Source organism: Drosophila gunungcola (genome assembly GCF_025200985.1).
Source record: "Drosophila gunungcola strain Sukarami chromosome X unlocalized genomic scaffold, Dgunungcola_SK_2 000043F, whole genome shotgun sequence".
Classification (NCBI taxonomy): Eukaryota; Metazoa; Arthropoda; class Insecta; order Diptera; family Drosophilidae; genus Drosophila; species Drosophila gunungcola.
Window position 1 is genome coordinate 405,113 of NW_026453191.1, and position 15,257 is coordinate 420,369.

The 15,257-nt window shown below is 39.9% G+C and overlaps 2 protein-coding genes across 11 annotated transcripts; both read left to right on the top strand.

The window, feature by feature from the left end:
• The first annotated feature begins 21 nt into the window (after positions 1-21).
• LOC128260835 (NCK-interacting protein with SH3 domain) lies at positions 22-13,237 on the top strand. 10 transcript variants are annotated; one of them, XM_052994107.1, is made up of 11 exons: positions 22-37; positions 781-1,099; positions 2,756-3,045; positions 3,101-3,250; positions 3,308-4,543; positions 4,880-5,077; positions 5,153-5,261; positions 5,324-5,533; positions 5,671-5,843; positions 5,910-6,170; positions 13,088-13,237. In XM_052994107.1, the coding sequence occupies exons 2-10, from the start codon at positions 1,096-1,098 to the stop codon at positions 6,099-6,101; spliced, it is 2,562 nt and encodes an 853-aa protein (XP_052850067.1). In that variant the 5' UTR covers positions 22-37; positions 781-1,095; the 3' UTR covers positions 6,102-6,170; positions 13,088-13,237. The 10 variants fall into 10 exon arrangements, with proteins under 10 accessions (XP_052850067.1, XP_052850066.1, XP_052850064.1 ...); XM_052994106.1 differs by having other exon boundaries at positions 35-124; XM_052994104.1 differs by lacking the exon at positions 22-37 and adding an exon at positions 49-157 and having other exon boundaries at positions 527-1,099.
• A 134-nt stretch (positions 13,238-13,371) lies between these two features.
• LOC128260857 (ubiquitin-conjugating enzyme E2 H) lies at positions 13,372-15,123 on the top strand. Its single transcript, XM_052994140.1, has one exon. It carries the CDS (start codon positions 13,373-13,375, stop codon positions 13,922-13,924), a length of 552 nt encoding a protein of 183 aa, XP_052850100.1. The 5' UTR covers position 13,372; the 3' UTR covers positions 13,925-15,123.
• The last annotated feature ends 134 nt before the right edge of the window (positions 15,124-15,257 follow it).

Below are 15,257 nucleotides of genomic sequence, written 5' to 3' on the forward strand. Positions count from 1 at the left end.
ATAACGATAACAGGGCCGGCCTGGCCCCACCTCTAAGGTATATAAAAAAACAACGCCACAAAAAGGGGAAATAAAAACAAGTGATTGGATAATGTTTATTTGTTGATCGCGCCGCTTTAACTCGGTATTATAGTATAAAGCCAGTTAGTGTGCCTTGGTAATGCTTATTTTGGATTGTCCTGTTATTAAATGCTTCTTAAAAGCAAAATATAAACAAACTCAAGTCACCTTTAACCCTTGTGCGCGTGTGTGAGCATTTGCTTGCGGCTTTTTTCTGGGTGTGGAACAATGTTAATTTGTTGTTGATCCAACCACATACAACAACCAACAATTTGTCGCTCATCCTTTGTGCCCCATTTTTGAACAGTGCTCTCCCTTAAGAGTGAACAGTCGATTTTGTGATTTTTTTATAGAACGGATTCAGTTGTTATACGCCCATCATTTTTTTTAATGTTTAATATGTGAACAAGTTTAATTTTTTTTTACATGCATATTTCCAATAAATTAAATACAATTTTTTTGTCAGTCTTGACTGTATATTTTGTTTTTATTGGTCATTGCATCGAGTGAGCACTGTTTGCCTGCCACTTTCTTCGCCTCCCTCCCCCTATAGTGCCGGCGACAGATAGACAGAGGAGCAAAGGAGACATAAACAAGTGCATCGCATTTGGCAAGAGCCGCAGCGTCATCATCATCATCGTTTCTCGCATCGATATTAATTAAGTGAATTTACATTTATGTACTCGCACTCGCTTTCTCATTCACGTGCTGCCACCAAAGGGAACAACAACAAGTGATGGCGCAGCGGAACTAACTGTCGCCCAAAAAGGACATCGGCACAAAGAAGAGTAGAGCAGAGCAGGAAAAGGAAAGAGGAAACACGCCCATTGGCAGGACAGAAAAAGAAGACGAACGTATAGTACATACTCTCGTACATATGCAAACGTCCTTGGCTCGTGGACGTCAGCAGCGGAAGTGGAGGAGGCAGCAGGACGAAGGATAGGTGACGTCTGACAACAGGAACAACAAACAACGGGAACAACACAACACAACAAACGACAAACGCAATTACTGTAAAAGGTGCGCCCCAACAAGATGGGTAAGTGGGCGGGCATATTCTCTTCACCTCCTTTTTGTTGTCCTGTCCCCATTGTCGCAATTTACATACATTATTTCCGCTTTCGCTGTGTTTGTGTGTGTCCAGAGATGCATTCAGCAGTCCAGCAGGTGCATTTCACAAGTTCCGGAATCATTACTCCTCGAAAACGGTACTTTGTAGTACAGGAATCGGTGTGAGCCGTGACAGGTAGCTTACCGTTTATATAATACAAAGATATTACCAGATCCATTCCAGTATTCAAAATATGTTTTTTTGTACCTATCCAAATGCTTACTTTCAGATAGAAAACTCTATAACTATCAATCTCACTGCCATAACCCTATATTTTATGTATCTCGTTTCAATAAAAAAACATAATATTTGAAATCATTTCAAAAACCTTAAAAAAATTTTTTTAATGTTTTCTCCTCATAGATGGGCTTCACAGGATATTTTATGAACCAGTTCATTCTCAATAAATTAAACATTTTAAATCTTCAACAAAGGTTATGTAAAGAAAAAGTAGATATGTACTTAAACTCGTTCAATACTGACAAGAAATTAAAATTAAAATATAAATCGATAATTGTGATTAAAAAAATGCAAATAATAATACTACTATAGGTGCCGTTATTCACTGGCTAACTTATGAACAGGTTCGTTCTTGCAAGGATATCCAAGTCCTGAGAGAAAGGGAAATGCGCGCGCGTGAAGAGAGAAAGAGAGCTTCAGTGGGCGGGGCAGTGGAGGGGGCGACATGTTTTGAAACGGATTTGTCCGTGTTGAGATTTTAACGCAAAGCAACAACAAAAAAAAACACAAGAAACAATTATTTATTAATTTAATATTTTCTTATATTATTGTTAATATATATATTTTAAAACAATATTAATTGAGCTTAAGATGTTAAGCTGGCCAAGTTCGAGCTCGGACATCTGTTACCAGAGGAATACACTATTCACTTTTTAAAATAAACACATTTTTACGCAAGCAAATGTAGAATTCAAATCGTACTTATAAAAGTACTATGCAAAAATGTAAACCTCTATTTCAAAACTCGATTTAGTATTTGAAGTTGCTAGTTTTTTTTTTTTGGGTGTAGAAAAGAGAGTGGAGAGCGCAGAAGCCACGTGGCTCTCTCGGGTGTGTTAGTGTTTGTGGGGAAAACAATGTAAGCTGAAAAGGATCAAAAGCGCAAGGCGTTGTTGCAGCACCAAAAAGCAGCGCACAAAGCAGAAACGGGAAAGGCAGGGAAGGAAAAGCGAGCGAGCGAGCGCAAGTAAAATATGAAAATTGCATTTTCCTTTTCCTGTGTGGGGGCGCTCTATTAAAAATTCCAGGAGCGGGAGTATCCTGCTTTGTGGCTGTGTGTGAGTCCTGCGGAATTCTGCAGTGCAGTCCTGCGGACTCCTTCTAAAAAGGGCAAAAAAATAGAAGAGGCAAAGGGAATACCAGTCGGCAGTCCGCAGTTTGGCCCTCGGCAGTGAACTTAACGGTTTTGTTTTTTTTTTAGCGGAAAACTGCAGATTTACCCCTGCCGTTGCTGTGTGTGTTTTTGTGTGAGTGCCGACGCCCTCAACCAAAAATTCAATTCAATTTTTCAACATTGATTCGGTTCTATTAAATTAGTCTCTTTATTTTTCATTGAAATTCCAGCAACAACAGAAGCAGTAGCAGCAGCAGGAGGTGGAGGAGGAGGAGCAGGTGGCCCCAGTGGAGGAAGCGGAGGAGAAGCCAGTGACATCGGTCTAGGCAGCGGCATCGGCATCGAGATGCTCAAGGCGCTGTACGACTTCCAGGCGGTCTATCCCAAGACCATCAGCTTCGATGAGGGCGAGTACTTCATTCTGTACCAGACATCCGCCCGCCAGCGCAATTGGTGGCAGGTGGTCAGCATGAAGGGCAACATTGGATTTGTGCCCTCCAATTACGTAATGAAGATAAAGGTGGGCACACAGCACAAAGCATGGGAGCTACTAACTCACTTTCGAAATTTAACAGGTGGAGCACGACTTCCTCATCAGCTTTCTGAACTCCTCGATAGAATCGCTGGAAAAGTGCACGGACCATGAGATCAATGGCATCATGTCCAAGGACGAGCTGCTCGATAGGCTGCGCGAGAAGAAACACACCATGGAGCGACTCTATGCGGTAAGTGAAACCTAGCCACGTGGCCCAGAACGCTTTTCAATCGCCCACCTTTTGCAGGAGAGCTCCGAGCGTGATGGCGACTCCTCGCTGTCCTACTCGTACAGCTACAGTGACAAAGGCAGCCACCGGCACTCGCATCCCCATCCCACCCAGTCCCAGACGCATCTACATTCCCAGCACAGACAGCACAGTCCGCCGCCCAGCGGCAGTGGCGGTGGCTCCCAGCGCCTGGACATGAGCAAGAAGAGCATGTCCAGTCCGGCTGTGGGCTCCTCGTGCGGCCTGCCCCAAGGCCAGGGCATGATCGAGTCGCCCAGCATGGGCAGCATGCAGTTCCAGGGCAGCAGCTGCACAATCCAGACGCCGCAGCAGCAACAGCCGCTCCCAGCACCGCCAGCCCCGGCTCCATCGCCATCGCCAGCTCCAGCTTCATCCACACCCACTGCATCGACTTCGGCTTCGGCTTCGGCATCATCATCGAGCAAAGCGGCCGCGTCCGCTGGCGGGGATGTGGCGCAAGACAATAGCATCACTTCGGAGCCCTCGGAGACGACAACGACCACTACGACGACCAGCGAAGATGTGGTCACCACATACAAAGAGACCAGCCAGATGAGCATTAGCCAGCAGCACAAGCCTGCGAACGGCAGCACTGCCTCTGCATCCATTTCCGCATCTGCCTCGGCCTCGAATTTGCGCAGCAGTGCAGGGAATGGCAACGGCAACGGCAGCACGGCCGGCCTGCACCAGGAGCTGCAGCAGGAGGAGGCGGACAGTGCGCCGGACAAGTCGGATGATGCCAGCGCCGTGCCGAGTGACGATGGCTGCCAGGCCAATGGCGATAGTGCGGACAATAGCCAGGCGCTGGACAGCATCGACAGTCCGTCGCATCGGCAGCGGGGCCTGAGTCTGGGCCGGATTGAGGAGGGGGCCACTGGGGGCGGCCAGCTGAAGGTGGAGTCCTCGGATGTCTATCAGATTGTGGACGCCCTGCGGCGGAACACAAACCTCAGCTTCGACCTGTCCTGCGAGGCGTTGCGTGTGGTGTTGACCAGCCTGGAGCAGCTATACAACGGGGCCATCAATCCATATCTGGAGGCAGTGGCCGTCCACGTCACCGGTAAGGTAGCCACGCCCAAGGAGCTGCTGGGCATCACGCACGACGCCAAGCGGCTGCAGTACCTCTTCGCCCAGCTGGCCGACTGCAAAAACGACACGGAGCAACGCACCTGGATGCTCTACGAGGACGAGGAGGACATCATACAGTTCCTCGAGGAGCTCGTCGAGATTCTGGTGAGTTGAAGAGTCTCCGAAAGCTATATTTCAATTATATTTAATTGAGTAATTTTATTAAAGAAGCATCACAATTTGTAGAATGGGTACTAAATCACTTCTTTGAATAGTGCTGAAAAGTAGGCATATAAATCGTTGAAGTGCAAAAATATATTGTTTTTCTAGCTTTCAACTTTTGATTCATTATTGTTGTAATAATACTTTGGATTTTTATAATCTAACAGAATGAAAAAATATAACATTTTAATGCTAAGTATTGATCTTATACATATACTTAACTTTTACTTAAAACAATATTTACATTAACTAATTTTTACATTTTAATTTGCCTTGCAGATCAATGCTGATGAGAGCATTAGCTGCTACGAGATGTCCTGCGACCAGTATCAGATGTTCATCAACCTGGTGCAATACTACCAGATGGAGACGCGCTGGTCCATCAAGCGACTGCTGCTCAAGACCTTCACGGCCGCCTGTCATTTGGACTATATAATTGTGGACATATTGCTGACCTCGGTGCTTCCACTGGAGATTGTAAGCGGAAGAACTGGGACCTTGAATCTTCCCTATAATAAACGATATACTATATATTTACACAACTACGTCTAGGTCGAGGACATGAAGACGCACTTCTCCAATCTGGAGCGCTTCAAGCAGCTGGTCAAGATGCTGACCATCATCTTCTCACTTGGACAGCCCATGCCGGTCAACCATCAAGGTAAATTTCTTAGTAACTGATAAGCCAATCATAGCTTTCTCATGCTCGGATTTGTCTGGCAGACTATTTGGGCGTCCATTTTGCCAGCTTTCTGCTGGAAATCGTCGAGGGGAACAATCCGGAGCTCTTGGTGGATATGGTTATTGCCTTGATATTGGCATTCAACCAGCAATTCAGCGAGCACACCTTTAACGTCATCATCGAGGGCATGCAGAACCTGCCCTCCGCCAAGGTCTTTACGGAGAAGCTTTTGCTTCTGCTCAATCGAGAGGGTAAGTTTGGCAAATACCCATTGCCCAAGTCTTAATCTATTGAAATCTTTATTATTCTCATCGCAAATAATCAAAGAATCTAAAATCTTTTTAACTGATTTTTTTAAAAAGCTTTTAATTTTGTTTAATATTCCCAGATGATCCCACACGATTGCTGAAGCATCCCAATGAGCAAATGAACACGGTGCTGCGAATGTTCATCGACATATTCAGCCATCCGGATACGGCCGGCATGTTCTACACGAACGACATCAAAGTGCTAATCGATATAGTGGTGCGGCAGCTGTCCGATTTGGATGCCGGTAGTTCGGTGAGTAACTTTCATTTAACTCGAATTTATCCAATATTTTTTACTATATAAATTGTTACATTGCAGACGCGACCCTGCTATTTGGAGTTGTGTCGACGCATCCTGCGCAACACGAATTACCAGGAGCACCAGCACCGCAAGCACGACCTCATGAAGATCTTCACGCGCATCTTTTGCGAGGAGACCGAATGCAGTGCCTCCGATCAGCAGCTTGTCCGGGAAATTGCCAACGAGTTTCCGCAGCTGTTCAAGGCCTAAGCAAACAACCAAAAATCAAACAAACCAAAACACAGATGGAAACCAAAATTGTAAAGCGTTGCTAGTGAGGTGAGCCGTTCAAAAAGCGAGCCAACCGTAAAATCTTAAATTATTTCCAATTCGATCAGTGAATTGTTATGCATTTGTTTAGCGTATCGGTCTCGGATAGTCCTCAGAACTCGAAGGGGAACACACACGCGACTCTACATATATCTTATGAACATAGTCTGTAAGCAGGACAAATGTACTAGTTGCATGTGGAGTAGATGCAACCTCATAGAGATACCTAGTAGCGATGATATCTGCGTATCCGGTAACATCTAGGCGAAGAATGAAAGGAAGCTATAGCCATAACCTTAGTCTAACTATAAATTGTCCCCAGTATAGGATGATTTCACTAATTTAGAATTTAGCCAAGGACAATTTTAGCCAGAAACAGAAACAGAGTCGGAGATCAGCCTCAATTTTAAATTTTTATAGTTATAATTGCCAATTTATTTGGAATTTAAAATTTTGAAAAAAGAAACCAAAAAAGGAGAAGGAGGAACGTTCGAAGAATAAAATATTTATAGCCTAATTATACACCTATAATGAAAATGCGAATGAAACGTTAATTGCAATCTACAATTAAACACTTGATATATTAACGATGTACGAGAAAATATTTGCAGCTAGCAAATTCCAAATCGATTCGAATGTAACGAGCATATAATGTTAAATTTGTTTATATAATCTATGAGGAGAACTAAGCCGAACAGGAAATCATTGACAATTGTTAAAGCTCAAATACATATTAATTGGAGGCTAAGGAGGCTGGAAATCGAAAGAGAAAACTCAGCAGAAAGCATTGAATGTATGAATTTGCATTTCTCCCTTACTAAAAGACACACACACACACAGTGGCGAATGCATTTTGAGGAGTTAGAGAAAATTCTTTATGATATTAGGAAAGATTAATTGCTTAGTAATTACATTTATTTATTTGTATTATTTATAACTGCATATTAGTTTCTTAGCTCCTGCATACGCCACTTTTTCTCTATATCTATCTCACTATTTCTCAAACTAAATAAGAAAACAAAGTTCCCAGCGGATCTTTGGAAAGATACATACCTTTAAATGTATTTATTATTGAATGGTGAAAACAATTTAGATTTTTTCAAAAGTGATTTTGAAGGATTTTTCTATTAACCTTATTTTTAAGCAGTATTATAAGATACATTGTAGTTATTTTTTAAGGTTGGTTCGAAAAGGCTTACTATCAAGCATAAACATATTTATTTCTGTCCTACCGTTTTAAATCTTTCATGATCCGCTGGGAATTGCTATATCTATCTCTATAAACACATACACCCATCTACAAACATACATAGTTTTAGACAGATTTCATTGGCCTTTTTTGTTATTGTTACGTCACAGTTACCAAAAGCAAAAAGATTTCAGAAAAACTACAACGAAATTAAAATAAAAAGTAAAAAATAAAATTTACAATTAAACCCACATTAGCAGATGACCTTAGGGTGGAAAACACATTGGATTATTATTTTTGATTCGCTTTTTGTTGCCATAAAATTAAACATATTAGAAATCCTGCTATCATTCCAATTTACTAAAAGTCACTTTATCAAAGAAGCAATAAACTTTTTAAGCTGTCAAGCACGCGAGTTAACAAAAAGTGGCTTTGGAAACACTGCCTGTAGCATAGGAAGGAATTTGAATATCGCTTTAACCTGGGTTATAATAATGTAATGTAATTATAAAATTGTGAATTTAATAATAATTTCTAATGTGATTTCCTCCTTTCAATTTTGCGATTGGTTTGATGTTTAAGTTTAAAATGTCCTCATTGTAATATAATTTAAGAAACCGATTTTAATCAAAAGGCATGATCATGATATTAAACCATTCATAAATTCAAAATTTCCCGTTGGAACCTGATTTGAAACTGAGTATTTGACGAGCGCTGATGCATGAACGAATTTAATTTGCCAAGTTTCTTAATGAATAGGGATATTTACAAACAGTTATAAACTAAAATAAATCAGAAACTAAAACCAATATTAACCACAAATTGTACCTTTCGATTTTGAATTTAATTAACACTTTCGATATTTGAACAAATAATGAGGCGAAGTCAGAAAGTTGCAATAGAAACAATTAATGTTTAAAAGTACTACGTTAACAAAAATATACACGTTTTACGTCAAGCAAATAGAGCTAATTTAAAAGATTGTTAACCTCTCTTTTTTTTTATCACAAAACAGAGATCCTAAAAACAAAAAACCAAACAAATTACAAGTTTTAATAAACGCATTCAAAATGTAACGAATGAAATTGCAATTGTAAGAAACGAAAATAATAAATAAAAAAATTCAAGTATATTAAATATATATTAATATTTTAAACATATTCTATTCTTGGATTAATTTTGAACGCAAATCTTTGCCAGTGCTGCCAATTTCGAACATAAAGTCTAAATATGCGCTGAAATCCTCTTGTTTTAAAAAGTCATCGTAAAAAAATATTTCCTTATTTAAAAATTTTTCACGCTTTTAATGTAAATCTTTTTGTCATTGGTACGTCACAGTTTCTAAACTGAAAGAAAAACTTAAACGAGTTAATAAATATTTGTGGCCTTTAATATTTCTAGCAAAGTTCACCTTTGTGGTTCGAAAAATCGCTAACTCTTCATCAAAGTTCCCATCCAGTCGGACTGAGTTTGATAATTTTCAAAAAGCACGGTATTTTTTAACGGTCAAGATGCACGGTATTCGCGGGGGAGGAACGGAAGAAGTAATTTTAGTGTATTTTTGGTTAAATTGATAATGGTATTTTAACCGTCAGGCCTTGGTCACATTACCAACCGATTTTCCCGAAAACAGTTTTTTCCGGAAAACAAAACAAAAATATTTAATTAATGCTTAGATCGCAGTGATTAAATAGCAATGAGAAGTAGTATCGAAGCGTAAAAATCGAAGGCGGCCGCCAGCCAAGAACAACACCTCCCACGAGCAACAATAACAACAACGGCAACAGCCGCTGCAACAACAAAAATACAATTTAAACGGGAGTCTACTGCAAAAATACACACACCAAGAGAAATCAAAATTAAAAAAAGCAAAAAGGTAGAGAATATACAGTGGGTGTGCGTATGTATGTATTTATAATAATTTGATGAAAAATAGAATTACTGTATTTCATATATCACGGATATTTGCTAGTGTGTGTGTGTTGTGTATGTGTGAGAATGCGACAACAACAGCAGCAGCTATAATAACAACAATGGCAGTTTGACCCCCGCACAGCTGTGAATGCTTTCCATCTCCCTTCCGATCCCGCAGCCTCCAAACTCTCTTTGTCTTCTTTGCTAATTTAGCAGTTGGTTTGCTTGAAAGGAAAGTCACACTTCCAATTGTTATTTACCTCTATTTCTAATAGTTCACCGTTAGTTTAGTCGAAAGCCTTAAGCCAAGTATGTATGTGGAGCTCTTTAACTCCTGTTAAGTGCAATCTTTTCTTTGTTGTGCTATTGCCATCCCTTTTGCGCACCACCCTATACCCCACCTACCCGAAAACTACGCACTTTGTTTTTGGCCTGCTTATTGCGTTGTGTGTTTTCGCTTCTCCCTCTTTCTTTCCCTCTCCGTTTTGCGTTTTAAAAGTCTTATCAGCACGTATAATTAAATGTGTGGTCGCGAAGTAATAAATAAAATGCATTTAAAACTGAAACAGCTTGCTACCTTTTTGCTGCCCCTCTCCCACGTTCGCACACACACACACGCAGTCAATGACCCAATATGTCTGGGTATGTGTGGGGGAGGTTGCAAAACACAAATGCAAAATCTCCAAAGATGTCTTCCTAATTTGAGACTTTACTTTTGGCACCCTTCGTTTAACCGTTGCATTTGACCTCGTTAATTCTCCTTCTTCAATTGGTTTTGTGGTATGTATGTATTTGTATATTTTGTTGCTAGGCTCCACACACACACATACTAACGTTTGTGCAATTTTGAAGGGCATCGCCACTTCGGCTTTTTTAGCCTCTTTTTCCCCCTCTTTCCTACTATTTGTCATTTCCTTCTCTAGCTCTTTGTTGTTTTTTGTGGCTTTGCTTTTGCTGCATTTACAGCTGTCGCTGTCCTTGATTATAGCTTTTCTTTCTTTGCTTTGCTTTGGGGTTCTCTTTTCGTCTAATTTGTTGTTGCTCATCACTTTGTTATTATGATTTTTCTTTGAAAGTGGCAAACTACACAGAACGAAAAATTTATGAGCTCGATTAAAATATTTGTTGCTTATTTATTATGTATATTTATTACATATGTATGTATATATGTATATATATATATATATATATATATATATATATATATATATATATATATATATATATAAATTTGTTTGTTTAAAGGCAATAGTTTACAAGATAATATTTATATAATTATATATATTGCTTTTTCGCCACAGATCTTCAAGGGTTTCTATTATTCTTCTGGTGAATTTCAAACAAAATTGGCTTTTTGATTTGAATTTGTTGGAATAGATTTCTCAAGCACCGGATTTTTGAACCGGAACTCTGAGTAATGAATGCGGAAGATGAATTTTTTACTTTTAACAGTATGCTTTTAGGTAACTTAAGAAAAGATTTCAAGCCGCTAGTCAATCCTATTTGAAAGGTGTAATGATATCAAGTATTTTGATTGATTATCAACCTGGTCTTTCTTATTTGTCTGTGTACTGCACTCAGAGAGCTCTCTCCACCTCCACACTCGCCCCCACTCTCTCTTTTGCGCTTGCTCTCCTGATTGTCGCTCTCTGCTTCTCTGCTTTATGCTCGTGATGCTCGTGAGCTCCAACGTGCGCTGCTTTCTGCTTTTCTGCTTTCTGCTTTGGGGGCTCGAAACTCTGTTGCCAGTTAATTTTCAGTAACTAGTTGAAGTAGACAACAAAACGAGCGAAAACGAAAACACACATATGCAGATATTTGTGCATAAGGGAGAAGGAGCGCCATCAACATCAGCTAAAACCACAACATTAGTTTCAAGTAAAAAACAAAGTCACCAAAAAGCATATTTGTATATGTAGCCAAATATTCAAAAATGAAATATTTGATAAGCTTGTGTGTATGATAAGTGTGTGTGTTATTTAAAAGTTTTCAAGAAATTCTTCGGGTCCCAACGGTGATATCAAAAATTAAGGCTTTCAAATTTCAATAGAGGGAACCCCTTAAAGATATAATAACAAAAGTTTTAAATTGCAGCTGACTCTCAATTTTTTTGGTTAGATATTTGTTTGTTGTTGTTGTTCCTGTTGTTCGGTGATCTTCCATGTGGACGCATTACACACACATTTGCACTCAAAAGTCTTACACAAAAGCAATGCAAATAACAACAACAATAATAAACACTATTACTTCGCTTATTGCGTACTGTGAAGACACACCAACAACAGCAATTCTCCAACACACAGAAATCAAAAGAGAATTTCACAATTTGTTAAACTAACGAAGCCAAACCGTGGCAGAAAGACAGAAACGGATAGACTTTTGATATGGGGTGGTCAGAAAGAGAAAGAGAGAGGGGGAGCCAGCCAACACTCACACACACACAACACACACAAAGTTCAAGAGAGTGGAGAGCCAGTAACAGCAGAATTAGCTCATCCCAAAGAGTGGGAGAGTGATGGAGAGAAAAGCCCCAAAGAACGGGGAAAGATGCCAGCTGTAACAGTGACGTTAAATCGAAAAATCTATTAAAAAATAATGCATTTCAAGTAAAATATATATATACCCATAAGCTTAACTTCTATACTGAGGGTTAAGTTTTTAAGTATTCAAAGATTTAAGTAATAACTGACATAGCAGGTAGTTAAGTTATAAAACACTAGTGTTCCCCAAGTCCCACAGTACATTTGTTGATTTCAAGATTTTGGTGGGGCTGTCGCTCTTGTGCTCTCTCTGTCTCTCTCTCTCTATTTCTCTCTGTGACTTTCGAGCAACAACATTAAACAGCTGAGCTTGTTTGAAAACAACAGCCATCCAACCGACTAACTAACCCCTAACACCCATCCCCCTCCCACCGAAGGGAAACGGAATTGAAATTGAAATGAAATCGCAAAAGAGAGAGATAGAGCCCAACGGTATCCCTAAAGTATGCAGCATAAATCCGCTGAGCAAATCCATTTCGAAGGACAACGAATTTTGCATATGGCAATGACTTATTAGAGACAGAAAGAAAGAGAGAGAGATATGGCGGGAGTGGGTGGATTTGGGCGACGACGTCACAGATTGCTGACATAGTTTCCTCATTTAGGCCAAGTAAGCATGTGCATGTTGTGTGTGTGTGTGTTTGTGCAAAAGCAAGAGATTCGCTGGTGACCTACATAACCATGAATATAAATATATATACTGCATATAGATAACTCAGAAGGTAACTCGACCTCCTCCAGATCATATCGCCTGCGTTGGGCCCGACAGTCCCACTTAGATGATTCCAACTTTTGACGGCCAAAATTAATTGTAATAGAAACATTAAAAAAACAAATTTGGTTTAATTTATTAAGTGATCAATCCTTTAACCAGACTTCATTGTATAGTCAAATGTAGTAAAAATGGCATTGTTAAAGGGAACAAGAAAAGATTGTTTCTAAACCTTCGGTTGTTAAATTTTAAACGATAAGCTCAATTCTAGCTTAATTTAGTAAGTAATCTAGGATAGTTAATTATGTTAAGTCTTATTTTAAATAGATTGTCTGAATTGCCCAAAACTTTTTAATTGGATAAGTTTAGTAAGGATATTAGTTCCTATTTTTGGGTTCCACCATAAAACAAATAACCGAAATCAAAGAGAAGTAAAATTAACCTTTAGTTAAGAAAAATAAATGAAATTTTTAGAGACATTTAATGACACGTGTTTTAGATGAAACCTGTGCAACTGCAATTTTAATAACCTTCTCGTGCTCATCCTTGTGTCCATTTGTTTTACTTTCAGGCAGCTCCCGTTTTGCTCTGGACGGTGCCACTGAGAGTTGACGAATGCGGAGCAGTTCGAGGCAGGAGGAGGAGCAGCAGCAGTGCCACCGGAAGCGGAAAGCGGAAGTAACACAATAGCAATTTATACGGAACAACAAGCCAACAAACATATACCAACACCGCATTAGCCTTAGTAAAAGACAACGAGGAGGCGACCACTCCAAACCAAATCAAATCAAACCAATCCAATCAAAAGCCGGACAAGACAACCCCGATCCCAAAAAAAAAAACATAAACAAACAAAATGTCCTCGCCCAGTGCCGGAAAACGACGCATGGACAACGATGTGATCAAGCTGATCGAATCGAAGCACGAGGTGACGATCCTGGGAGGCCTCAATGAGTTCCACGTCAAATTCTTCGGCCCAACGGAGACGCCCTACGAGGGCGGCGTGTGGAAGGTGCGCGTCTACCTGCCAGACAACTATCCCTTCAAATCACCGAGCATCGGTTTTGTGAACAAGATCTACCATCCGAATATTGACGAGTCCTCCGGCACGGTGTGCCTGGATGTGATCAATCAAGCCTGGACAGCGCTGTACGATCTATCGAACATATTCGAATCGTTCTTACCGCAGCTGCTCACATATCCCAATCCGGTCGATCCGCTCAATCGGGATGCGGCCGCCTTGTACCTGCACGAGCCGGAGGAGTACCATCGCAAGGTGGCCGACTATGTGCAGCGGTATGCCACCGAGGATGCGCTGCGGGCGGCGCAGCAGGAACGGGAGAGCAGCGACAGTGAGTCGAGCATGTCCGACTACAGTGAGGATGAGGCCAGGGACATGGAGTTATAATATCGGTTGGACCGCCAGCCTACGGAACTACCACTAACACTTACACTGACAACAGCCTAATACAAATGCTTCGAGACCCCAATTCCCCATATCCCGACACTTTCCCCCAAAGCAAACAGGCAAACACAATTTCCCCAAACCCCTTAGTTGGCGACGGAACAACAAGCAACAATATATATATATATATAAATATATATAATTGATAAATGATAATTGGATTTTAAGATAGAAAGTGATTCGATGGAGGCGTGTGATGATCTGCGCACACACGCATATACATATAAATATATACATACAATATATATATATATATATATATGTATATATATATATACACTAATGTAAGCAGCAAGAAAAACAAGATTTGAAAACTCTTAGTTTAGCCATCTGTAGCTGATAACAAAAATGGATTGGAGCAAGGATCGTAACAGATATATAGACCACAACAAAAACGGAACGGAGGAGAACAAAATGGAAAACAAAAACCAATTAAATACAGATTAACTCAGATAACAGAGATAAAAGCATAGATGCAACTCAATTTAAATGGCTATAGTAAGTGCACGTGCAATACGAAATATGACATGAATTTGCTTTTGGCCTTGATCTGGCATTAAACTGACGTCAATGCCCGTTCTTTAGAGATTAGCAATGGAGTAACAAGATGATAGAAAACGTATCGTAAACACAAGTACCACCATCAAACAAAAGTTTTTGGAAAACCCTCATCACATAAATACCACACGATGATAACCCAGATTCAAATCCAGAGGAAGCCTCAGCCGCCTCAGTTTCCGCTTAGATCGTTCAACAAAATTAGTGTTTTGTTCTCCCCCAGCTTTATATGTTTGTTTGTTTGTTTTGTTTATTTGTGAACGCGTTTTTGTAGGATTTATCGTTGTCCTTGTCCATATACATTATATATTTAGACATTTTTAACTGCAGCAAATCATCTGACTTAGCAGCATTGTCCCTGCCCAAAAAAAGTGAATAACGATCGAAACTAAATAGAACTAAAGTAGAAAACCAAGACAAATCCTAGAGGAAGCGTTTGGAGACGATTACGTGGAACAGACAAAATAAACGTTGCAGTTCATTTTCTTGTTAATTAATATTATTGTACGGTTATTATGTAATGTTTTAAAATAGGATTCGAATTGATCGTGTAATTAAATGCAATAATTCTTATGTCTAACTTATGCCACCCGTGTTTAAGCCAAAACCAACTCTGTTTTTTTTTTATTATAATACATTTTGCTTTTACACTACATTTTTCTTGATTTCTTGTTCTCTTTCTTTCTCGCTCTTAAAATTGTTAATCAAATTGGATTGG